The sequence below is a fragment of the Onychomys torridus genome, chromosome 16 (assembly GCF_903995425.1).
Source record: "Onychomys torridus chromosome 16, mOncTor1.1, whole genome shotgun sequence".
Lineage (NCBI taxonomy): Eukaryota > Metazoa > Chordata > Mammalia > Rodentia > Cricetidae > Onychomys > Onychomys torridus.
Window position 1 is genome coordinate 11,684,699 of NC_050458.1, and position 26,857 is coordinate 11,711,555.

General features: G+C 39.0%; 2 protein-coding genes across 4 annotated transcripts; one reads left to right on the plus strand and one right to left on the minus strand.

The window, feature by feature from the left end:
• Positions 1-1,830: 1,830 nt before the first annotated feature.
• Positions 1,831-7,831, minus strand: LOC118597078 (serine/arginine repetitive matrix protein 3-like). The gene is made up of 4 exons (XM_036208330.1): positions 7,643-7,831; positions 6,830-7,559; positions 5,864-5,958; positions 1,831-4,356 (listed from the first exon to the last, which is right to left on the minus strand). Exons 1-3 carry the CDS (start codon positions 7,829-7,831, stop codon positions 5,936-5,938), a joined length of 942 nt encoding a protein of 313 aa, XP_036064223.1. The 3' UTR covers positions 1,831-4,356; positions 5,864-5,935.
• On the plus strand, positions 6,939-25,147 carry Ebag9 (estrogen receptor binding site associated antigen 9). 3 transcript variants are annotated; one of them, XM_036208565.1, is made up of 7 exons: positions 6,939-7,215; positions 11,796-11,893; positions 14,615-14,693; positions 15,387-15,545; positions 16,996-17,103; positions 20,001-20,092; positions 23,335-23,629. In XM_036208565.1, the coding sequence occupies exons 2-7, from the start codon at positions 11,811-11,813 to the stop codon at positions 23,453-23,455; spliced, it is 642 nt and encodes a 213-aa protein (XP_036064458.1). In that variant the 5' UTR covers positions 6,939-7,215; positions 11,796-11,810; the 3' UTR covers positions 23,456-23,629. The 3 variants fall into 3 exon arrangements, with proteins under 3 accessions (XP_036064458.1, XP_036064459.1, XP_036064457.1); XM_036208566.1 differs by lacking the exon at positions 6,939-7,215 and adding an exon at positions 7,289-7,836 and having other exon boundaries at positions 23,335-25,147; XM_036208564.1 differs by lacking the exon at positions 6,939-7,215 and adding an exon at positions 7,289-7,799 and having other exon boundaries at positions 23,335-25,147.
• Positions 25,148-26,857: the final 1,710 nt, after the last annotated feature.

Sequence of the window (26,857 nt, forward strand, 5' to 3'; positions counted from 1 at the left end):
AACAATATACTAAAATTATCAAAAGGTTTATGCTTTCAAATATACCTGTTCAAACTGTCACTCTGTGTTATGAGCTGCAAGTCTTTTGTCTCACTTCATCAGGAAATGAATATGACTTCATAATTTGATTGAACTATGAACAGCTGCTCATTAATAAAAATTATTAAAGTCTAAGTTTTATCAGTTGGTTTAAAATTGAAGAAAATAAAAAGAGACACCCTTCAATGGAAAGGAAGAAATTGGGTGAGGTGATCTGGAAGTGCAGGGCTGGTCAACCTCTGAACTAGGCTCAGCCTCAGCTGGAGAATTTAAACAATGAGGACCCTCCCAAGGGGAGCCTTAATAAAATGAGGAGGAGGCTGATGAGAAGCTTCATCATGGGCAAATGTTTTATGCACAGAACAGGAAGGATGAACTAGACCCCAGGGCAAAATGCAATCCAGAAAAAGTCGTTCATGTACAATCTGATGGTAATTTTAGTGGCCTGCTTTATTGCCCTTTCTACTCAGAATTTGAAAATCTCTTTCGTTCTTCCTACTTTACACATCTGCTCTTCTGTGTGCCCACCCCCACCCCCTAAGATTTGGGCAGCAGACAAGACTTAAAGTTGCACACTTCAAGAAGTGGTCTCTGAACTGGCTTTTTGGAGTCCAATCCCTGTGGTGGGATACCTTGCTCAGCCTTGATACAATGGGGAGGGGCTAGGCTCTCCTTCAACTTGGTATGCCAGACTTTGTTGACTACCATGGGAGGCCTTACCCACTCTGAGTAGTGGATGGGGGTAGAGTGGGAGGGAGATAAGGAGGCGGGAGAAGGGAAGGGAGGAGGAACTGGGGTTGGTATGTAAAATAAAAAATAAATAAATAAATAAATATATATAATTTTAAAAAGTGGTCTCTAAATGAGGGATCCTGAAGTGTTGGCTTGTGGGATCACCAACAAGATTTATAATGTTCTCTTACAGGTATTTTAAAAGTAAGTTTGGTTTGCAATCTTTAGTTTGGTTGTTGTCTTGGTTAGGGCTCTCATTGCCATGATGAAACACTGTGAGGAAAAAGCTTATTGGGCTTATTCTTTCAAATCACTGTTCATCAATGAAGGAAACCAGGACAGGAACTCAAACAGAGAAGGAACCGGAGGCAGAAGCTGATGCAGAGTCCATGGAGGAGTGCTGCTTACTGGCAACCTCGATGAGGCTTGATGGACCTGCTTTCTTACAGAACCACCACTACAGAGGTGGCCCTAGCCACAATTTGTTGAGCCTTTCCACATGTACAGTAGTATAGGCACACACGGTCCAGGAAATTGGCTCAGACCATTGCCAAGGTATTGGTGAAATTATTAAGGCCACTCCACGTAGTTAAAAGGGAGGTTTATTTTGTGGGGTAACTTACAAATGAAGGGGTAGGTTGCAGGCAAAGGTATAGGGTAGTCCGGTGGTGTTCTCTGGAGAACTCTGCTCGGTCCACCTCTAGTGTCCCGCGTTCCGGAACCAAGAGACCACCTCCTCCTGCTCCTCGGTCTTCCGCTCCTTCCTCTGCCCCGCCTTGTGGGCGTGATCATTACTGAAGCCTCAATGGGGGTTAGAACTTCCAGGCCAATGCTGGGATGGCTACCCACTACACCAAGGTATGCAAATAATGTACTCCTTACGAGCCATCCTAGCCGGTGGTGGTGGCACACGCCTTTAATCCCAGCACTCGGGAGGCAGAGCCAGGCGGATCTCTGTGAGTTCGAGGCCAGCCTGGGCTACTAAGTGAGTTCCAGGAAAGGCGCAAAGCTACACAGAGAAACCCTGTCTCGAAAAACAAAAAACAACAACAAAAAGAGCCATCCTGAATTCTGCCTGAGGGCAGAACTCCTGGTGTCTGTGTTGTTGATGCCACACCTTCTCACCCCCTCCCCCAGGGGGCCATTAGAATTCAAGCAACATCTGGTGCTCAATGTGTGGCACGAACCTATGACCCTGAGATTAAGAGTCTCATGCTCTACCCACTGAGCTGGCCGGAGGAACTGAAATGGCACTTGAACACGGGGCTTTCTGTTACTTTGATTCTCCCAGTGCAGGTTCTGATCTCTCCCTCTCTTCATAGCATTGCTTGACAGTGCCCCTAAGATAGTGTGCTTTGGTGAGAGGCCCATCCGTGTTGTGTTCTTCCAGTCCCTTTGGCAGGTAATCATTGGGACCCCCACTTCTTTCCTTCTTTTGTGTTGTCTGTCATGTTTGTCTGCCCAGCCCCTTAGGAAGGCACTTTTTTGTTGTTGTTGTTGTTTTTGTGTTTTTCATTTTGGTTTGCCTGGCACCTCCACATAAGGATTGGCCCCTCCCCAGGAGATGGAATCAAGGCTTGGCTCCTAATCACTGTCCCTCATCTGGAGACACCATGTGGACATAGGGTCATAGCCTAAAAACTACAAAAGTCATCCACTAAGCACAGGACATAAGGTCCAATTCAAATTTCCATCCCATTGAAAAGATGGGCAATCTTCTCACCACCAAGACCACTTCCCTGTCAGATATCTCTATGATCTCCAATGATGATGGGAACATAAATGTCAGTTTGGGCCCTGGGAACTCTGTCAAAGAGAATGTAATTGTCAGTTTGGACCCTAAGATATCTGTGAAGAAGAATGTAGCTGTCAGTTTGGGCCCAGAGAAATCTGTCAATTTGAGCCCTGTGAATCTGTCAGTTTGAGTCCTGCCAAATCTGTCAAAGAGAAGGCAGCTGTCATTAAGTCATGTGCTGCCACCCCTTTTGCCCCCTCCCCCCAGGCTTGGACAAACATCTTGCTTAACATCCTAGTGACCTATGATATGCTCACAGGGCATGGGGAATATGTCCATCTGTGTACCAGGCACAGATTGGTTTGGATGCCTATTTTCAACAGGTCTCAGACTTGGCCCTCAAGGCCCTACAAGGGGCTCATCCTGGCCTATAAGCACTGGGGATCTCCGCCAAAGAACAAGCCTCTGCCCCTGGTGAGATGGAGAGATCCTATCTTCCTCCAATGGCAGCTGCCAGCTCCCTGCTAACCTGTGGGAGAGGGTATGCTTGTGTTTTTCCTCAGAGTGCCACTATACCAATATGGGTCTCAGCAAGAGATGTGTACTTGGCCATTGATCAGCCTGCTTCCAAGGAGAAAATCACCCAGGATAGGTAATTGCTCCGATTGCCTCTCTAAAGGATGAAGATTTGTGAAGCCTTGCTTTTCCTCACTTTGTATGACACCTTTTGAGTAAGGAACATTAGTTTAGCAGGTTGGGAGCTAGCTAAATATATTAAGGGCCCAAGGTCAGCTAAATTTCTATATTATCCATTACAGTTAACACATGAAATTTTCCATTTGAGTCAGACAAGAGCACAGGTTATGGCCTTTGACTATTTTTTGGAAAAGGCATGATATAAAGAAGCTGATAGTTCCCTCCTGGATTTCACTTATGCTTTGATTGGTGGGGTGGTGCTTTTGATCTTTCTCCTTTGTGTCTCCTACAGCACATCCAACAACAACAGGCAGCCACTAAGGTGACTCTGTAGGTGTTAATGGCTCTTAGGCATCCAACTCATAGCCCTCCACAGGAGGTTATGCATGCCTGACACTCCCCACCCAGGGTGACTCCCCAGGGATAGATGCTCTTCGAGGGCTGGTAGTCAAAGATGGGTAAGGGCTTGTTTGTCAAGCCAACCTAAGACAGGCATAGTCCAGTTGCTGAGCCCCCCTGGTCAACAAGGCCAGAGGAACAAAGAACTCCAACTCCCACTGAGTGTCAATGGAATAAAATAAAAGGGTGGATATGTAGTAGAACAGGCCCATTGGGTCAAGGAAATAGTCTCAGACCAACTGCCAAGGCATGCACATAACATACTTCTTAAGAGCCAACCTGGAGTCTGCCTGAAGGCCTAGCAACAGTCGCTGTCAGAGTTCCTAATCAATGCCAGAGTTCCTGATCGTGCCCAGCCAATGAGGGACAACCACACAGACTGGGCGCTGGGAGGAGGGTGTTGAAGGCCTTCCCTGTTATTGAATAAATGAGTTTATTATTTGCCTTCAATGGACTCCCAGTGTGTGTGTTGTTGATGCTGTGCCTTCTCATCCCCCTCTCCCAGGGAGCTTTTAGAATCCAAGCAATACACATGGATCACTAATTAAGAGAATTCCCCCACAAGCTTGCCTACAGTCCTATCTTATGAAGGCATTTTATTTTTCCAGTGAAATTGAATCATCCCTCTCTGATGATTCTAGCTCATGTAAAATTGATATAAAACTCACCAGTCAGCACAGTTGCTTTCCTTTTGTTCTATGTTGTGAAACAAGAACTCAGCCACCAGGATTTCTATTGAAGTATGTACTTCTTTCCTTAGTCAGAAGTGGTGAATTAAAAAAATAAAAAAAGAAGAATCACAAAATGGAAAATATTATCTTGGGGCATAATAAGTAATTTGTGACAAAGATGTAAGCAATGAATTAAAAAAAAAAACAGCCAGGCATACCTTTAATCACAGCACTTGGAAGGCAGAGGCAGATAAATCTCTGACTTAGAGGACAGTCTAATCTACAGGGGCTACACAGGGAAACTCTATATCAAAAAAACAAAAACAAAAAACAAACAAACAAAACTCAAAAGAAAAAAGTAAAAAAAGCTCATGTCAGAATTATTGGACTTTGGAAATACAAAAAATATTGGAAATTATAGATTATTGGAATTTGAACAATAAAAGAGATTACAGTTAGAATACCTGTTTAGGGGGCTGCAGGGGATTTCTTTGATGTAGGGAAGTGTCAAATGGCTATAATCTATTAGTGTTTGATATGTGCCAAACAGTTGGGAAATATTATTTTAAGATGTGTTACATTTGTTTATGCTGTAGAACATTTGTTTTAATAATGCAATGATGTGTTGCATTCTTTATGTTGCATTTCTTTAACTCTGTGAAGCTGTGTTACTTTGCCTCTCTGAAACACTTGATTGGTCTAATAAAGAACAATATGGCTAATAGCAACAATAGCAAGGCAGGAGAAAGGATAGGAGGGGATAGCAGGCAGAGAGAATAAATAAAAGGAGAAAAAGAGGGATCAGGAAGCAAGAGAGATCAAGGAGTGAGAAAAGAAGGGGCCAGCCACACAGTCCACCACAGAGTAAGAGCGAAATTAAGATTACAGAAGCAAGAAAAGGAAAAAGCCCAGAGGCAAAAGGCAGATGGGATAATTTAAGTTTAAGAAGAGCTGACTAGAAATAAGCCAAGCTAAGGCTGGGCATTTATAAGTAAGGTAAAGGCCTCCGTGTGTGATTTATTTGGGAGCTGGGTGGCAAGCTTCCAAAAGAGTAAAGAGAAAAAAAACCCAAAAACCAAAACAAAACAAAAACCAACAACACCAGACTTCACTAAACACTTTGTAAGCATTAAGTTCACTTATAAGGAAATCTAGATAAAAAGATTAAACAATGCATTCATGTTTACCTAGAACCAGAATAAGAAGCCTAAATTCACTGTCTTCCTCATTGCAGGGTAAGCATACTAAATTGAAGACTTGGATTGGTGGTACACATCAGTCATCCCAGAATACCATGGAGCCTGAGGCAGGAGGGGCTTAAGTTTGAGAACATCAAGATTCTTTCTCAAAGATAAAGAAAATAAAACACAATAAATTACTAATAAAAGTGTGGAGCAGATTGCAGGGAGGAGGGTGGGATGGAAAGCTGGAAGTTAAATGGACAGATACTGGATGAATCATGGTGGGAGAATAAGACAGTAGTCATTTTCAAAAGGTATAGAAAGAAAATGGCTACTTAAGCAACAGTTTGAAAAAACTGTGTTCAGCTTTTGGATATACCATATATTTACACACAAACACACACCCTTACCTGCCACTTTCCAACAGTAGTTTCTTATGGAATCCTGGACCAATACAGCAATAAACTCTAGCTCAGTGGTTTTCAATCTTCCTCCTGCTGCGACCCTTTAATACAGTTCCTCATGTTGTGGTGACCCAACCATAAAATTATTTTTGTTGCTACTTCATAACTGTAATTTTGCTACTATTTAGGCCCTAGACTCTAGGGGAACAAAGGTCTATGGGAGGTGGAAGAAAAAAGGGTGTAGGTAGTACAGTCTGTGTGTGGGGGAAGCATGTATTCAAGGTACAATATATCCTTATGTGAAAACATTTTTTTTTTATGGGACATAGTAACGGATATGTACAATAAAAAAGTAAATACAAGACAACAAAAACAAACATACAACAGAAAAATATCCGATTCCAAGATAAAACCACAATAAGGCCAGGGGCTTGGTAAAATGCCTGGCCCTGGATGCAGGCCAGGATATAATGAGGGACTTCAAGGAAATGCTCCTTTATCTCCAGTTAAAAACTGAATTAAGATGTAAGCCGAGCAGGCTAAATTCTGGAAAAGACTCGTAAACGTCTCCGGTGCTGCAATAATTGGGGGTCTGTTCTAGTCACCTCCAAGTCACTCTGAGTCAGGAGCTCCTCTAAATGTTTACTAATCTAGATGCAGCTTCCCGTCGGCCCCATCTGGAGGATAAGTTTTACAGATGGAACAGAAAGGGGCTTGGTTACGGGCGAGACACTCATCTATATGCGAGGAAAGGAGGACAACTTAGCACAAGCCCAACCGCTCCACGACAAAAACGAAAAAACAAAAAACCACAAAAACCAATACCAGGGAAACCAACCACCGCTACTATCAACAAAAGGCCAAAGGTTCAGGCCTCCTAAAGACTGTCGCGCTGGCCACGCCCTCTACGCTGATTGGCTTACGGCTTGTACGTCAAAGAACCAGCCTCTCCCCTATTGGGCCAGAAGATACCTGAGGCGGGGTGCGGCAGGGAGAGCCTGGAGACAGCCCCTAGCTCCGCCTTAGAGGCGGGGTCTGGGCGGGGCCGGGGCGGGGTCCGGGCGTGTTTCTGGCGAAGGGGCGGCCATGGCGGCTGCGCGGCGGCCACGGCGGCCACGGCGGCGGCGGCTGCTGCGACGGGGCGCGCGCCCGGCTTTGAATGAGCCGAGCTGGGACTGAGCCGGGCGCGGGCGCGAGCGCGCGAGCTCGAGGCAGAGCCGGCGGCGGCGGCGGCGGCGGCGTGTGTGCGCGTGCGCCCCCCCCCCCCCACACCAAACCTCGTGTGCGCGCGCACGCGCACGCGCGGCCCGCGGCAGCTCGGGAGCCTCCGCCGGGCGGGCGGGGAGGGGGAGGGGCAGGTGAGTGTGTGCGGCCTGCGCGCGCCCGCGAGGGGCTCTTTTTTTTTTTCTTCTTTTTCTCTTCCTCGTTCTCTTCCCACACCCGCCTCCCGATCCCCCGGTTCAGGGCCTGGGGGCCGGTGGCCGCGCTTTCCCGGTACCCTCTGGGTCGTCCCGCACTTCCTGCTCTCCCGCCTTCCTCTTCGGCCCTCTACCCCGACCTCCTCCACGCCGGGGCCACCACTCCGGGGTACTGTTTCCGGGTCAGGGTGAGCTGTAAGGGGAGAGGCGAGCGTGGCTCGGAGCCGGCCGGGCCGTGCACCCTCCGCTGTGCCACGCTCACGCGCGGGAGACCGGCCTGCGAGCTGCCGACCCGGAAAAGCCCCATGTTCAGTCTTCCCCCAGGGCGATGTGCCGCCGTCCTGCCCTCCCTCTCCGGGCCTCGCACCCCTGGGGCCCCGGTCGCCCCAGCATCATCCACACCCCGGCCCACCCGGCTCCCACCTTGTGCAGGGTAGAGAGCCTCGCAGGACGCCCGCCTCCGGGCGTGGGATTGCGTAACCCGAAAGCTCGCTCGCGTGTTGTTTTGCTCATCCGTGCAGTGGGTATGATTTTTTTTTCCTCCATCCGCAGACATTCTAGGTGGGTGATCCGAAAGTGCACATTAGTTTAGTTATGAAACGCCCCGCATAGTCGTTCAGAAGACAACCCACCTAGACAGAGTCCCGGCGGTGTCCCCTGTGAAGGCCTGATGGTACAGAATGGTCGATTTCTTTTTTTTTTTAAACCACCAGCTTTTCAAAACTGCTAGGCTGTTTGTGCTTCCTCGCCTCTGCTGCGGACGCTTGGTTTTTCATATTTGAGTTCAGGTGGCCTTTCATTGGGAACTTGGTGGTTTTTAACTTGAGCGAGTTACGGACTTCGTTTGAGTATGTTCTGCTTCATAGGACTTTGAAGTATTTGTGTGAAAAGACTGACTCGGGTTTAGAAGTACAGCAGTAGATGTCTCTTTTAGTGGGTGTCAACTGGCTTGGCTTAGTGAATTGTATGATGGATCTCTACTCCAGGATGTGATCGCCGAGCACAAGGAGGGATTGACTTGATCATGCAGGATTCTTTTTCTTTATGCCTTCTGCCCCTGGTATAGAGAAATCTTTCTCACTTGCCACAACAGAGCTCTTATTCCAATTGCTTAATCGGAGATGACATTTCTTTAAAACTCTTCTTGTGGCATATATAAAGTTTCTGGATTTTGTTAGTCATTTTAAGTAAAAAAAAAACTTTAGTTCGTATATTTTGGTGGTAGGTGATTTCAACATTGCCCGGCTCTAGAAAGCGTTTTAAAGTACCCAAACTACAAAGTAGAAACAAGTAAATATTTTCCTAATTGGTGATCTATGGGGTATTTTAGAAACCAGACTGTAGCGATAAGTATAAAATTAAAATCATTTCAAATGAAGTATGTAGGGAGAGCCAGGCCTTGGAATTCTTCCCTTCCAGTTAATCCTGATTTAACCTGTTTAAATTACTCAGGCCAGTTATGGACCTCATCTATTAAATGGAAACGGTGAAACTATTGAATTATATCCTGAACGTCTTAGGGCCCAAGGGCTGTTAATTTCTTTTCATTCAAGAAGTATGTGAACACCTAAATGCTGGCATTAGCTAAGATTTAGAGATAACAAACTGAGCCACACTGGTGGGGTCTTGTCTTTCTAGGCTCTTTTTCCTTTGAATAAAGTAAACGTAGGAAGGAAATCAAGACAATTCAGTAGCAAAGAAGGTTTCTCTGTGCAGGGAAGTGTTTTCTCCTTATCAGTGTAGCATATGTAACATAGTATGTGCTAATACATATTCATTTCTTTGAATTGGCAACATTATATACAAGTCCTGAATAAACATTGTCTACAAGCCAGTGTAATTGATAAAGTGTTGCTTAATAGCTTGGTTATATTTTCCCCGTTTTAGTGAAACTTGGTTGGAAATTTTATCCTGGAACTTATTCTATCTCCCCTGATTACTAAGGAGGTTTATGATTAGCTTTTCTTGGTTTTCAAATCAAATCGATGTAGGTTTGAATGCAAGTAGTTATAGGAATGTGGAAACATGTGCTTACTCTGTTTTCTATTCTATAAAATGAGGAAAATAGTATATATCATTAGAAGTAAATTCTGTGGATTCAGTTAGCTAATGTTTAGATAGTGTTTGGTTCATAATATATGGTTAGTGAACTTTAGGTCTCTTTCATTAGTTACAGAAGCAGATTTATCACAGAATCAGGATCTTGTTCATTGCTATGGGGGAATTCTGTAATCAGTAATAATCTGGTTTTTCATTTAGACTTGAAATCTTATTTCTTCTTTTTGTTGGAGTCATTCATGGCGACAGGTACTTACTGAGTTCTTACACTTAAGGATACTTGAGAAGGTAATAACTGTAGCTACCAAGACTCTGAATGAACTTTGTTCTCAGCCTAACACTGAACCCTGTGCACGTTACCAAAATATTACATGTCTTTTTTTTCCCTAAAAAATCTTGCTGGAGTATCTCTTTGGTTATATGTCCTTTTCCAGTGTTGTATACTATGAATCTTCCTTTTAGCTGCCTTTTAAATAATTTTTCTGAAAACTTGTTATATTTTTAAAATTTGCCCTCAATTTTTATTAGTGCATATTGACTGTACAAAATATTGGGCTTCATTATATTTCATTCCTTTATGTAATGTAGTCCCCCCTCTCCCCACCGACTGCCCGCTGTTACTATTTCTTGTTCTTCTGGTCTCCGTCTTCCTGCCAAATAGCACCACATCTATTTTCATGTCTTCTTGTATTAGAAATCTCGCTTGGACATTGAGGTGAAAAATGCTATCTTTGTCTTTCTGACTAGCTTATTTTGCCCATCATGGTCTCCAGTTCCATCCATTTTCTGTACAGGGCATTAATGCTATACTCAAACTTCTCTTTGGGAAGTTTGTGTTTCTCTTTATTGACAGTTATTTTTGACCAATCAACTTTAAATGAAGCCTTAATTCACCATTTTATTTGTTCAGTTCATTCTACCTATGAGGTATTAACATCTCTTTCAAGTTTTACTTTGCAAATGGTAACAACATACCAAGTAAAAAAACTCCTCTAGAGAAGGATCATGTGGGGCAGAAACAGCATATAGATACTACTATACTATGAAGTAGAAGGTGTGGAGTTTCCTAGGAAAAAAAACACTGGGATTAAGAAGACTTTATTCCACCAGGAAAGTGGGAAGCAATATGGACAACATTGGGAAACTAAATAAGACTTATGTGCCATTTGGCATCTCTAAGATTCTTTGAGAAAAAGGAGTCAGCTTTGTTGCATTTTTTGAAACCTAGTTCACCACTTTGGGGATATTGTCAGGAATATATATATATATATATATATATATATATTCCTTGAAGAAGGAAATTGTTAATGTGCTCTTGGTTCCTTTTCTTTTAGAGTCACTGTTCTTTGCACCTGCTCAGTAGTGGGCCACCTCCAGCCTTGGTCATCGAATAGATCATTCAGTTAAGATATGCAGTCTTCATAGGCACAAAAATACATGACATTGCTAAGAGAACCTTGTGGGACTTTCCCATTGTGCCTTTAGTAGTCTGCATTCTACTTTTAACCCTAGAAACAGAAAGCACTAGCTGTGTTTTTCTTCAGAAGGAACTGCCAGTCAGTGACTACAGAGCAGTCAAGGTCAGGGACATGACAATTAGTGCATTTTCATTGATTTCTAGTCTTCTTTGTTTTTCTTTACTGTTGTGCGTGTTGAGCTTTTATATTGAGATATAATATGTAAATAATACAACAAAGCAAATAGTATTGTCACCTCGCAGGTTAAGATACAGATCTTAATTTTCTAATGCGTTTATATCCTGCTCCCACCCCCATTAGAGGTGAAGATTCTTATTTCCTGTTTAATTTTTAACCTACTTAGTGTAACACTTCATGTAGTTGAGGAAACTGTATTATGAACTCTCTTTAAAAACTGAGAAGTTACTCTTGGATGTGATATGCCCTTATTCCTCTGAGACTGTGGATTAATAGACTTACTAAGTGTAGGCCCAAGCATCAATGTGTCTTTGAACAGATGGCTAGATTTGCAAACCTGAACTAGATGGGCTTGATCTTTTGTTTGAATTTACTAGCTGTGCTTAGAACATGCTATTTGACTTTTCCTCAGTTCAGTTTCTCCATCTGAAATATACATAATGAAAATACCTAAAGGTTGTTGAAGTGAATCAAATTTAAAAAGTTATAGAAAGGTTTAATATATATGATTTTATACTTTTTGAGTTTTTTAATTATAAGTAAAGTTATACTAATTTAGGCAGAACATTTTTCAGAGACTGAGAATGAAGAGAATTCTTCCTCACAACTACTAAAAATTCTTTATGTGACTTACATTGTGTTAGAATTTACTGCTATGTTTGTAGCTTTTAGAGAAAAGTGAAAATGTCAGATATTTCTTATTGCATAAGGAGTTCTTAGTCTGAATTAAAAAGAACATGGCTTCAGCAGTATGTCTAATACATTGTTGTTGTTGTTTTTGTGTGTGTGTGTGTGCCTTTTCCACAGGTTTTGGCTCTCACCATGGCCATCACTCAGTTTCGGTTATTTAAAGTTTGTACCTGCCTAGCGACAGTGTTCTCATTTCTAAAGAGACTAATATGCAGGTAAATGATTCTGTGTTCAAACTGACCTATGTGTCTCTTTATTGCTCTGGATTACTTCCTAACTTCAAAAGACATGGAATGTTTTATTTAAACTAGTTGTCCTGTTTGTAATATCAACTGCTCTATGCTTTTTAAAAACATTTTTGCAGATCTAGAAAGGATTTCAGTTGTTTTGTTCATTCAGATTTTTTACATCTTCTATTTAAATATATTAAATAATTAGTCCTGTGAAATTGTAGAAAGAAGCAGACTAACATTAAACATTATCGTCACCACAGAAATTATGAATTCTTTCATTTTGGAATGTTTAAAAGTGGTTAGGCAAAATGAAGCATAGGTGTTTCTATGTGTATTTCTACATGAATGCTATTTTTATATTTATATTGAAAACTGAACAGAGGGGTTGGAGTGATGGCAGTGGTTAAAAGTACTTGCTGCTCTTGCAGAGAACCTGGGTTCGGTTCCCAGCATCTACATGGTGGCTCACAACTTTCTAAACTCCAGTTCCGGGAAATCCATTGCCCTCTTCTGGCCTCTGTGGATACCAGGTTTACACATGGTGCACAGTCATACATGTGAAAAACACAGACACATAAACTAAAAATGTATTTTAGAAACTTTAAATAAGGAAAGTATAAATAAAATTAATTTGTGTGTGTGTGTGTGTGTGTGTGTGTGTGCGCGCGCGTGTGTGTGCGCGCGCGTGCGCGCGCAGAATGGCCATAATACTCAGGACATATTTAAGTACTAAGTTGTTCAGGCAGGCCTAACTTGTCATCAGTGGAACTGAAGCCAGGCATGGTTCATGCCTTTAATTGCAGCATTTAGAAGGCAGAAGCAGGCGGATCTATAGAGCTCAGAAGGCAGAGCTATAATGACTGTGTCTTAAAAGAAAAGCTATCAATCAGTAGAACTGTTAGACTGTTAGGTTTTTGGCCTAAATATTTCCAGAAAGACTTAGTGATACATTTAAGGGAAGGCAGAAGAAAAACGGGTGTAAATGGTCATCAGCTCTCTTCTCAGTGGGCAGTTTTAGAAGTTACACACAATGCTAAGTTGAGCCTCTTCAGGAGTTAGCATGTTGATGGAATGATGTGGAGTAGAAATGGTCACTGGTAGATGAGAAGTCAAGAAACAGCTGGGGTTACTGGAGAGATGGCTCAGAGGTTAAGAGCACTGGCTGCTCTTCCAGAGGTCCTGAGTTCAATTCCCAGCACCCACATGGTGGCTCACAGCCATCTACAATGAGATCTGGTGCTGTCTTCTGGCATACAGGAAGAACACTATACATAATAAATAAATCTTTAAAAAAAAAAAAAGAAAGAAAGAGAAAAGAAACAGCTGGAAGACATGGGTTGACTGTTGAAATCTCCCTCAAGAATAGAAACTGATGAAAAAAAATGCTCAAGTCAGAGAGTAAAGGAGAGTGATGAGAAATTTGCTGGGAAAGCGGGATGGCAGCGAGTACTAATATGAGACAATCCCCATGGAGCATGGGTGCCCCATGCATCTGCAGTTTCTAAGACTGTGGTCAGTGTAGGTTAGTGTTAGAATAAGAAACCGTATTGATTTTATATTAAGGACTTTGTAGTCGCTGTGAGTGTAGTTGCTAGTGTCAGTGTGTTTAGGGCTGTACATGCAGTTGTAAAGAAAACCAGCACTAGTAGGTCTTGTCTTAGGTGTCAGAATGAACCTGGATTGTGTGTTGTAAAGTTCCACACTTGGGGAATAAATTCTATGATTGGCTGTAATAGTTTTGTCTTCATCCCTTAAAAGTAAATAATATAAAACTTGTGAATTTGTCCTAAAGTAACTCCTTTAGCTCTAAGGGAATGAGTTACAGGCTACTGGCTTGTAGCTGCTGTGTTTTAATGTCTTGCTATGTAGTTGATGCCCTTCTAGTTGCTGTAAATCTGTTTCATAGTGAAATCCTTAAAAGAACATTAGAAATGTAGGTGTGGATATCCAGTTTACGTATGAAGATATTGTTGGTGATAAATTGAGTAATTCTCTCTAGACTCAGGAAAGTAACTTTGAAAATCTTGGTTAATAGAGATTCCATCACTCATGTTAACAACTGATTAATGTACTTTTCTACAAATTATTAGAAATTGGTTTAGTTTGGCTAATTGATTTTCAAACTTTTCTTTTTTAAAAATATTTTTATTTCATGTGCATTGGTGTTTTCCTTGCTTGTATGTCTGTGTGAGAGTGTCAGATCTTGGAGTTACAGTTTCGAGCTGCCATGTGGGTGCTGGGAATTGAACCTGGGTCCTTTGGAAGAGCAATAAGTGCTCTCAACTGCTGAGCCATCTCTCCAACCCCTGATTTTCAAACTTTTAAATAGCTGAATACTTAATTTTACAAGAAATCTATAAAGCGTAAAACCAGCCCTACATGGTTAATGGTGTAGCCCTTTACCTATAGAACCCAGTAGCACAGGGCTTCAAGGGGCTTGCATTTGTGACTGGCTTTCAATTCATCCCCAATTCTGTAATTTTGTCTATATTTCTGAATCCTAACCTTTAAAGCAGCTACACTACCCAAGATTTTAGAAAGCTTGACAAGATTGCTGAGTCATGCTTTTTCTTTCTGAGCAGTTATTATTTAAAATAATAATTATAAATTGAAAAGTCCATCTTCTGAGTAAATTACTATCTAAAATACTTTTTTACTCGTGCTTGTTTGGGTTGTCCTTGAACTATGTCCTGTTTCTTTCAGATCTGGCAGAGGAAGGAAATTAAGTGGAGACCAAATCACTTTGCCCACCACAGTTGATTATTCATCTGTCCCTAAGCAGGTAGTTTGAAATGGAGCATGTGCTCCAGAATATGGCTTTTCAAACTAGGCTGCATCACAGTAATTGACTGGTCAGGACTCTTGCAGATTTTCTTATTGTTTGGTATTCTATTACTTTTACTCTATTCTTTATATTTGTTCGTTATATTTGTATCTATTTGTTTGTTAACATCAAATCCCCCCCCCCCCCCCACACACACACACACTGGTTTTAACTATATGCTGTTACTTTTGTGGAACATTTAATATTTAAAAGTTTCATGTATGTCCTACATTTATATCATTGTGGGATTGCCATTTTATAATTAGTTTTCCATGTGATTTAAGGTTCATGGATTCCTTATATATTGAAAATTCTGACTTAGTTTTGGGCATTTGATACTACATTTTGAGACTTTTACTTCCCTCTTGTCTTGTGGAGAATGTTGGTACTTTTTTTTAAGTCAGATGATCAGTTTGTTTAGGATTGAATGGAAGGTCCCAGTCTGCCTTCTGTGAGCTGTACATGTAATGCTAGCTCAGTTTTCAAAAGCATGTGCTTGAAAAGTTTTGGTATGTGGCTTGAATTGCATATATGTCTGTGGCTCAAAACAGTTTTAGAACCAGTGTCTCAGGAAGCCTGTTTCTCTAATAAAAATTGCGGTGGTCATTAGGTTGTTCCTTCATGGCTGACAGTTCAATCAATTACATTTAGACAGATGTGGAGGAGTGGACTTCCTGGGATGAAGATGCACCCACAAGTGTGAAGATTGAAGGAGGGAATGGGAATGTGGCAACACAACAAAGTTCTCTGGAACAACTGGAACCAGACTATTTCAAGGACATGACACCAACTATACGGAAAACTCAGAAAGTATGGTGAAGAGTTGTGCTTTTGGAGATTAAAATACTTATTAGATTCTAGTAGTTAAAACCAAACAGTATAATTATATTTTTAAAAAGCCTGTTTATCATTTTGATTTCTCTCACATTAAATGAGAGTTTTATGTATTCATATGACGTAGAGATAGATCTATCTAATAATGTATATTCCCAAGTTTTCTAACATAACTAAGCATTTCCAGAAATTCTATTGGATCTCAGATAGTAGGTGTGAATCTCTGCTAAGAGAAACATAAGCCAGAAACAACAGTTTGAATAAAGTTCCAAGTATTATGGTATCTATAAATTAATATTTCCCACTATACAATGTACAGCTAGTGCAAGCAGTCCATGGTAAAATAAAGTTGGTGTGAGTTTGTTAGCATTTCCCCTTCACTCCCTTTGGAGTTGACAGTGAGATCACCTAGAGATGCAGAGGTACTGGGAGGAGCACAGTGACTACTCTCCTGTCTTTGTCCCCAAATAGAGTATGTACTTAGAGAAGAAACATGACTGACTTTGTCTCATCACCCAGCCGATTCTACCTCCCAGAAGTAGCCATTCAATAACTTTATGCTTGTTTATGTATCACATATTGCTGATTCTTGACACCAGTCATATATACTGTCCATTCACATCACACTCTGATAAATGAACTTAGTTCTGCTTCATCTTCTAATATTGTAATGTTATTCCATTTTATTCTATTATTCAAATAATTATACTGAGCATTCCATTTGTTATTCAAATACAGAAAACATTCTATACATTTGTTGGTATATCTCTATAGAGATACATATATTTTATGTAACATGAAGGTATTATTTACTAAACACTCCTTATGTATTTCCTTGCCAGCTTTTTCTTGGTTTCAGCTATGTATATGCTTTTTTCCCTTTTTTAACTGTGTTGTTCAAATATTTCAGTATGAAAAGGAAGGTACTTACAAGTTTCTCAGTTGATATATATCTTGTATTGTGGAAATATATTGCTGGGATTTAGTATATTATATGATGCCTTGTTACATTAATTTAGATTGATGGTGTTCTCCTGAAATTTACAATATTTCAAGTAAATAGTCTAATAATATTAGCCAGGAAGAGTTAATTCACTTACAGCTATTCCACATGTTAAAGATGGTGGGTATACTTTTGGTAGAAAATATTAGACCTGTTATTATTTAAATAATTTTAGGGACCCTCATAAAATAGGGAGAAGAAAAAGAAAAGAATTTTTTTAAACTGAGCTACAATTTTTCTTAGTATGAAACTGATTTATGTTCTGATTGCATGGGAATTTTGGTACTATTTACAGGGTAGTACTTACTGCACTGTGCATTATAAAGAAGCACAATGTAAATCATTACCAAATATATTGATCAATTATTTTTATATGGTTTTGTATAAAATATTCTTGTAATCCTGTTATAATTTATCTTGCAGATTGTCATTAAGAAGAGAGAACCATTGAATTTTGGTATCCCCGATGGTAGCACAGGTTTTTCCAGTAGATTGGCAGCTACACAAGACCTGCCTTTCATTCATCAGTCAGTAAGTATGTTAGTAAGATCTGGGGAGAGGTTTTTTTTTTTTTTCTCTTCTTTTTTTTTTTTAAAGAAGAGAAAAATTCTCAAGGAACTGAACAAATTAAAAGTTTATCTATAGCTTTACCAGCATAGTATTTTATAAGATTACAAATTATATTGGGCACTTGGTCAGGATACCATTACATACAGAGAAGGTAAAGATAAAAATGTGATATTTACAAATTAGAATTTTAGGAATTACCCCTAAAATGATTAAGGCAAGTTTTGACTTAGGAATTTTTTTCATCATAGAGTAAGTTTACAGTTAAACTGTGATGTAATTTAAGATGAATTTGACTTAAGTAAATCTTTATAAAGGAAAAAGTGGTGGGAAAAGCAGAAAGTTGGGATACCCAACACTGAGGAGTGTATCAGAATGACCTGGGGAGCTTTTTAAACCAAAATGAAATGAAAACCCTCACAGATATCTAGATGTCTCCCCAGGCCTAAGCATGCTTTGGGTTATTGATTACACCAGCTAACATTTATAAACCCTAGATTCAATGGATACTGAACACTCATTGTCTCACAGAGTGTCTGTGGTCTAGGAATCCAGGGGTGATTAAACTAGGAGGTTCTGTCTCAGAGTTTTTAGTGAGTTTGTAGTCACTGTGTTGAGTCTGTAAACAGCTGCTGACTTTACTGGGTTTGGGAGGACTAGTGTGTTCACCTTCAAAGTATATATGAAGTCTTCTGTTTTTTATCATGTACCCTTCTATAGGGCTGTTTGGCTTTTCCTTGTGCTTAAGTATTGATTTTTCAGGGTATGGGAAGAAGAGGAGATTGATTATAATGAAGAGATAGTGTTAAATGATTATACTCACAATTACAAATATTCATAACATATGATACTATGAAAATATAACATTGTAGATATTTCTACTTTCATATCTTTTTCTTTAATGACCCAGTAAGTTTTATTAGGATTGCTTATGAAGAGCATGGCTGAGGGATTATTTATAGTGGCAATTTATGGGAGCATGAACACCTTACCTGTGGCTATACCACTGAAGAAAATGTCTCTTCCCCCAGTAAGTGTTAACTGCTGCCGATAGATTGTCAGTGTAGACTACTTTTCAAATCAAATATTCTGTTTTTATCCTGAAGTTCATCATTTGTACTATGGACACTTTATACTAAGGATATCTACTTTTTTCTGTCATCTTTTACAATTTCACTGTTGTTGGCTTCATTTGGATGTTTTTGAGCTAGAGAGAGAGAGAGAGGGAATGAATGAATGAATGAATGAATGAATGAATATATGTGTAAGCACGTAGCGGCGAAATCAATGCTGAGTGTCTTCTCTGACTTTTCACCTTATTTTTGGAGACAGGGTCTGTCACTGAACCCAGAACTTACCAGTTGTTGAGACTGGCCAGTGCACCTCTGGGAGCTTCCTCTCTCACTTGCCAGCCACTAGGACTTCAGGCACACACTGCCATGTCCAGTTTCTTGTCTGGATGCTGAGGGTCCAAACTCAAGATCTCATGCTCGTACAGCGAACACTTTACTGAGCTGCCTCCCTAGTCTCAGATGTAGTTAGTTTTATGTATGCAAACCCACCTGTCTTGTCTTTAATTTTTTTTCCTTTTTCCTTAGAAGGCCATTTTTACTCAAGAAATTACTGTATTTAATAATACACACACACACAATTTTAAATCTCTAAATGCCATGTCTTCAGTGGAGAAATGGGCAAATATTATAAACGGAAAGATTACCAACAAGAACAACAAGAAACATGACCTAATACTATCTCATGTGTTTTTTTAGTCTTTTTAGAAATTCAGTTGAATAATAAGGTACAATTTTCATAAATTTTTGCTTGGTTTATTTTATCTGTATAGGATAGAAACAGAAAGTGCTTGTGAAAACACCTTACATTTCATATGCTTAACTGGAGAATACTGTGCTAGTTTTAAACTTAACATCCAGCACAGACTACTCCAGTTAAATGTTGTCAGTAATTCTGGGATCAATCTGTATCCTTTCTCTCCCTTTTGCTCCCAAAAAGAAACAGAAACAAACAAATAAAAAAGGATTTATTCTTGTCTAATCCAAACTAAGAAAGTGAAAACCAAAATTAAATAGAAAAAAGTATTCTGTAAAACATATAAAATGAAGAAAGAATTTGAAGTAATCTGGTCATCTTCAACACACTCACATAGTCTCTCTGTCTTTCCTCTTTCTCTTCTGTCTGTCTGTCTATATGTATGTCTCTTCTCTCTTCTCTTCTCTTCTCTTCTCTTCTCTTCTCTTCTCTTCTCTTCTCTTCTCTTCTCTTCTCTTCTCTTCTCTCCTCTCCTCTCTGGTCATTTTAAGCACTTATGAGTCTACAGAAACCCCAGCCAAGTGGAAAAAGAAGCTCTCTGACCCATGCTGACAGGAGCACCAATTGATAGGCATAATCCTAAATCTTTAGAAGGTAATTTAGTGAGCACAGCATGTCTGTCTAGCAGAATAGCAGTGGTAGCTGTTCCCTGCTAATGCCTATCCTCCACTGCCATGGACTTTTGACCAAGTTTATAGGACCAGCTGTGAATTCTCAGTTGTAGAGCCAACCTCAAATCCAGACAGCTATTGGCTCCATTAGGTGTGCCGCTATTACACCAGTTGCCTAGAACATTTTCACCACTTGGGAAAGTCACACATCATAGCATTACTGTGAAACCTGCAGTTGTACACAACCCAGAGGCTAGATCACTTATGCCCTATTTGGGGATTGGTACAGTTAGGGAACCATAGGAGAGTACTAGGTTTTTCTGAGTTAGACTTAAAATCACTCTTTTTGACTGTTTTGATTTTGAACTGCTATATAGAGAAATGATGGCTCTTTACTGTCTTAGTTTTTATTTTTCATTGTAGTCAGAATTAGGTGATTTAGATACCTGGCAAGAAAATACCGGTGCATGGGAAGAGGAAGAAGACGCAGCCTGGCAAGCAGAAGAAGTTCTGAGGTATTTGAATTGTGTTTATCGTACACCTTTAGAAAACTTAGATTTGTTTCCTGTATTTAAGATCAAGAAAGCTACTCTGCCAAATATCTGTCTCCATTTTTCTACACTGAACCTTATAGGACTTGTTTCTCAGTGAACATGCTCTGAATCCCAGATTTCATATCTTGTCATATGTACTATGAATTTCAAACACTATCTGATTTAAGAGATAATAATCTCAATGGTAAACGTTGTTTGCCTATACATACCATGTGGTAATTATGCTGCCCTACTGTGAAATGTGACTATCGTGATACACTGTTCTAGATTAGCAGTTGTAATTTTGATTTTATTGTTTCAGTTTATTATAGTGTCTGAACTTCACAGTTGAATAAAAGTAGTTAATAAAGCACCCTTAAACTCTACATGTATCTTACTTTGGTGTCCATAAAAGTACCATAAAACAGGGAAGTCAGATTAACAACCCATTCTACAGAAAAGTAAATATTATTATGTAGTTTTAAAGTTCATTTTTGTTGGATGTTCATTCTGTGTTTCTTTGAGTAATAAACTCAGTTATTGAACTTCTGGGTTAGGTCAAAAAGCAAGGGAAGAGGGCTGGGCGGTGGTGGTGCACACCTTTAATCCCAGCACTGGGGATGCAGAGCCAGGCAGATCTCTGTGAGTTTGAGGCCAGCCTGGGCTACCAAGTGAGTTCCAGGAAAGGCGCAAAGCTACACAGAGAAACCCTGTCTTGAAAAACCTAAAATAAATAAATAAATACATATATACATATATACATCCATCCATACATACGTACATAAATAAAAGTGAGGGAAGAATAGCGAAAAGCAGAACTGTGACTGTTGTCTCTGATGCAACCTCAAATATAAATCTGTCTAGTCTCTATGCATTTAGGATCATTTAGCAAGAGACTGCAAGATGGCTCGGTGGGTAAGAGTACTTGCTTCTCTTGCAGAAGATCTGGGTTCTGTTCCCAGCACCCATATCAGCTTCAAGGGATCCAGTCTCCTGGCCTCTGTGGACACTTGTACACACATAATGCAAATACATTCAGGCTCACACATACATGTAAAATAAAATATAAAAAATTAGCAAAATATAGTGATGAATTTTTATTTTAAAATTATGATTGTTTTTGGCCTAAGGATAGAGAGTGAATTACCTTTTGCTTGTACTCATTTTTCTTTTTCTTGTCTTGTCTTGTCTTGTCTTTGATTGCCAATGTATAGTAACCTTAAATAACCAGCAGAGGGTGCAGTTAAATAGATAGGGGTTTTGTTTTTCTTTTAAATCTTGTTTCAGCATGTCTTCTTTAACAGGAAGGGGAATCACATTTTTAAAGTTGTGGGAGTTTTTCACACTTAGCCTCCTTTTGGTCAGTGTAACTGAGTCTTTAATAAAGGGAATTTTTTAAGTTGTGGACTAAAGTAATAATGTTGCAAGGATCATCGAATAAGACATTTTTATTCTGAACTTTAAAACCTAGTAATAGGTAAAAAAAATCAGAATGTCTTAGAAAATTTGAGAGGTTTTAATAATTATTAGTTTCATGTAGCACAAGGAAAGAGCTGTTCATTTGAATCTAATAATTTTAACGACAGAAAGTGTTATGGAATTTTTAGCCATGAACAGAGCATCTTAATGTTACTCTAAAACCTTCCCTTTCCTATCTCTTATTCCTTAAATAAAGCAAAAATGATGACAGTTTAATTGAATGAGATTATTAGTTAATAATAGACAAGCTTCATGCTTTGTGCTGCATGAGTATAGTCAACATGACTTGGAGGCTTGTGGCGTTGCTATCTCTAGAAAGACACTAAGCATTGTGAAGGTGTATCTGTGGTCCAAATTCTCAGAGCTCAGAATTTTTTCCATTGCCAACTTAAAGTAGTCTAGCTCTATGATCAGTTAAATGAGTATGATTCTAGGACTGAAGCAATTCCAGGATTGACTCTGGGTGGGTTTTATATATATATATATATTCATCTTCAGTAATCTCAGTTGTTTCTTGTGCCTGGAAGGTTCATTGCTGATGCTTTCATTTTAGACAAGAATCATGTCCAAGTTTATCTTCTTATAACCTTCTTTATAATTATTTTCCTTTTTACTTTTTAATGCTAATGTTTTGGGCTGCTTTTTTCATACATATTTTCAGGTTTTTCTTATGCTTAAGCAGAGCTAGTGAAAAGTAGGTTTTCTTTCATTCTTTAAACTTGTTAATTGATGGTGAAAGTTGGAGTGTTGCCACAAAGGAATGTTTCTCCTTTGTGGAATTTTGATCATCTGTAACTCTGCCTCCTTGCATTTGTAATTGTTACTGAAAATCAGCCGTACATGCATGCACATGCATATTTGTATGTATGTGTATGCATTAACATGTCACTTTCATAAACTTTAAGTTGAACATATGCTAATTTAGATGCCCCAGCCTGGACTGTTCTTCATAGACCTGGATTTTTCCTAGTCCATGCTCAGTGGTAACCTATGCTTTCCTTCTTCAAACTTATGTACTTGAGTTACTTTTTGACACCCAGCTTAGGTTCCTTCCTCTCCTCTGTGTCATCATTCCAGGCCCAGCCTCCCTTCAACAAGCCCACTGGTAAAGATAGAGTGCTTTTGTCATTTCTAGTCAGTGGAGCTGTGCTGGGCTAGGAGCCAGACAGAGAGTCATAGTGTACATTGATAAATACCTACTACAGTATGCCTTATGGGGCTGCTCAAATGTTAATCTTCGAATTTTGTAGTTCTGAGTAGAAGGTACATCTGAAATTCCACTGTTCTTATTTGCAGTGTGTCTCTAACATCCTTTAGCTAATTAAAAAAGTCTATTAGAACAACAAGAGAATTAATTCCAATGTCAAACTATTTTGGATAGTTTCCCCCTAACACAAAGGCTGTGGTTAAATAGAAGTAGAGTTTTGTGGAATAAGGTGAAGAAGCAAAGTAAGAAGGTGTGGGTGCCTACATAGTAATACTATGGCTGTGTAGGTAAGTCTGAGCTCTGCCATTCATTTGCTTGTTTGTTAATAAAGATAATGTTTCTGTTTGTGAAGTCATCTTCTAAGGATAAGCAGAAATCCTCCTATTGAAAAATCCTTGAAAATGTCAGAGAAATGAGAAAATTGAAGACATTAAACATTTATTTCTTGATTATAAGAAAGCACCCTTTCTGTAATTATTTGCTATTTTACCTGTGCAGTATTTTATAAAAGTGAAGATACGAATGTGTTTCTCTTCAGGCAGCAGAAAATTGCAGACAGAGAAAAGAGAACAGCAGAACAGCAAGGAAAGAAGATGGAGAAGGAATCTCAGTGTCTGATGAAGAAGCCGCAAAACAAAAACAGTGTGAAAATTTCCTAACACATGCTCACCTGTCACATCCCAGTGCCAGTAGGAGAAGCCTGGGCCTACAGCCTACAGGACAAGCATTTGTATGGACTGGAGATCATTTCAGAATACAAACACTGCTTGATCTTAATGCCATCCGGGACACCAGGATTCTCCCTCAATACCTTGAGCTGTTAATAATCAAGACTCAAAGCACAAGAATAAGGAAACAATTACTTTCTTCAACATGTTCCAAATATAAGACAATTGTTTGCTGTAGAGAAGTTATTTCAAGTCGAATAAACCAGCCCAGCACCTCTCAAGCTAGTGTTTCTAGCTGAACAAATTGGGTGTAAATAATTTTATGGTAGAAAAGTACTCTACTATCTATTATGCTTTCATTCATTGTGCATAATTATAAAATAATTTTAATAGTCTTTGTTTCCATGATCACTTGATGTAAATTTAACAAAATATAAGTAGGGCTTTATACCCTCCTTAATTTTGTTTTCAGGTTGTGTTGACATACATTTTCTATAATTTGAACTGGCGTTGTTTGGTACAACATTAAGGAATATGATGATTTGGATTTTCAAGAAAATAACATTAAATGCAATAATTTTATTTATCAAATATTTTGTATATCCTTATTTTCTTTTGGATGGTATTGTAATGTTATACAGAGCTGTAATTTATATTGCATGTATAAATGTTGAAAATCAGCTGCAATGACAAATTTGTGTGACTTAAGAACTAGGATTAGTAGCTTTTCCCTTTCATTACAGATGTCAAGATGTTAACATGTAAGGACCATAGTTCTTCATCCTCCTTAAAAGCCATTAATTTTCAAATGCAGAAAGGCTTCAGTTTCATTTGATTTTTTAAAAAGTGATTCTGGAAGATTTCTCTTTCTTTTTTTGTTTTTGTTTTTGTTTTAATATCTTACATAATGCAGGGTACCTATACATTTGGCTACATAACATTACTGATTCATTACAAACCAAGTTATAATTTTTTTTGTTTGTGATACTGATTGACTTGTCTGAAGAAATAACTGCATATTGTGTTTTATGGGGAAAAATCATATCTCAGTTTAAAATGAATACCATTAAATTTTCTCCACAATTGAAATCTAACTGGCCTGATTTTCTGTGGCTTTGAAATTTTTAAAGATGTTTTGCTTTCTTCATAGTTATTACATAGATTAACATTTTGTGGGGCTTTACAATGTCATAGACAGTGTGCAGGCCAAACATTATTAATATGTTTGAATTAAGGCAGTACTTCATAGAAAAGTCAATAACTGTACATTGAGACTTTTAAATTTTTCTTAGCCTGAAATCTCAGGCTAAGTATTTTAGTCAGTTGACTTTAACTCTGGTACGAAGAGTTTTTGAGCACCTGACCACATTGCCAGTTACCATGTTTATTCTTTCTCCAATGCACTCACATTTGGGTAGAATTAAACTTAGAATTTTAATAATCCCTTCTGTCCCATTTATTTATTTTAGTCATTACGAAGATCTATATGATGTCTATGAATGTAGGATTCGTAAGGGATAATTTCCTTTAGTGTAGTTCATCTTACTGCCTTCCCCAATAGCAGAACAGTATTGAGGTCTGCTTTTGTCATGCTTTTAGAGTATATGAGCTAATTTTTATGTTTGACTCTAGCTTTTGAGAAATTAAAACCCATTAGAAATTACAGCATCTATGATCAAACTAGCAAGAAATAGATTTTTCTTTAACAATTTTGAATAATATTTTTACCTAAATTTCTATGTTAAATTGAGTATGTATGATCCCCACAAAATTCATGGAGTCAAATACATATGATAAATACTTCATGGTAGTAAACTATGTTTTTCAGCTTCCAAATTTATGTTTTTTGTTTCTTTTTTAGTTCTTTTGATTTTAATGAAGCATAATGTTTTTGTTTTGTTTTCAAGATGGTTTCTCTGTGTAGTCTTGGCTGTCCTTAAACTCACATTATAGACCAGGCCATCTCAAACTCAGAGATCAGCCTGCCCTTGCCTCCCAAGTGTTGGGATTAAAGGCATAAATCACCATGGCCTGGCAGGGTATAATGGGTTTTAGATGTTTTGTAGAACAGAAGAACTATGCCAGGTCTAAATAGTTTGTGATGTTCAACTCATATTCTAAATTCTGTGCTTGAGATAAATAATCAAAGACAGTGTAAAGCTTATTTCATATGTTTAATAGAAATGTTGAATTCCCAACCTTTCTTAAGCTTTAGCTAGAATGCCCTTTCTTGGCCCTTGGTGATATTCGACTGGATATTTTGAACTGATGATGTGAAAGCATATTCATCTAGATTCCTCAGTTTTGGTGTGTATTCACTTCTGGCCACCAGAGTGACAATTTCTAGATGAAGATTGGTAGTTAATAAGAAGACAGCAGTGACAGGACCTGCATTTGGACCAGGCCATTACCAAGTATAAACCTAACTGTAACCAGTGTTCAAAACCCTAAGGCAATTATGATGTTTCATGTACTGAAAGGATGGGATGAGCCAGATTATAGCTAACACTCTGACCTTAATTAAGCCTGTCTAGTTCAGGTTGCTGTAATCTACCAATTGCTGTCACTTTCATAGTCTATATCTTTGTTCAAAGGAAATCCTTTATTAAGTGTGGAAGGTAATGTAACCATTGCAAGTTGAATGATTATTCTAATGGAAGCCAAGTGGGGAGTGAGGCATGGGCTTTGTTCTATAAATTGGTAGTCCTAGGAAAGGAGATAAGATTATGCCTTTTCAGACAGAAGTTAGAGGGCTGAAGAAGATGGTGGATTGTGAAGAGTTTATTTGATTCACTAGTAACTTCAACTTGATGTTACCTTTGACCTAGTTCTTTGTTTTTAACTTGCTATATGGTCAAAAAGAACTGTGCGTGCATGTACACATGTATGTGTGATCTGCTTGATTTTTTCTTAGAATATTCAGTTTTGTTTCAAGATCATAGGAACAACTATGACGAAGGATTCCCTTTTCTTCTCCCATGCCCCCTCCTCTGGATTGTGCTGGAACTTACTCTGTGGCCAGGCTCACTGTAATTCTAACTTGCCATCCTCCTGCTTTACCTCCCTAGTGCTAAGATTACAGTCATGGCCCACCAAATTTTCATGCACAACTTTTTTTGTCTGTATACTTTCTTCCTACCTTTTAATCTTCAGTGTCCCTTGGTTATAGCCACTGGGCATGTTTAGTGAATGGAGGTGGTGGTTTTAATGGTTAAATGAGACTAGTAAATGTTGACTATAAATTGGAGATTTTAGCTAGGCATGGGGGAGGAGAACAGGCCCACAATTTTCAAGACTTGAGTGTGAGACAGAATTGCCTCAAATTAATGGCCAGCCTGGACTACATAACTAGGCTTGTTGTAAATCATGAAAAAATAAATGGGAGTTGCCAGG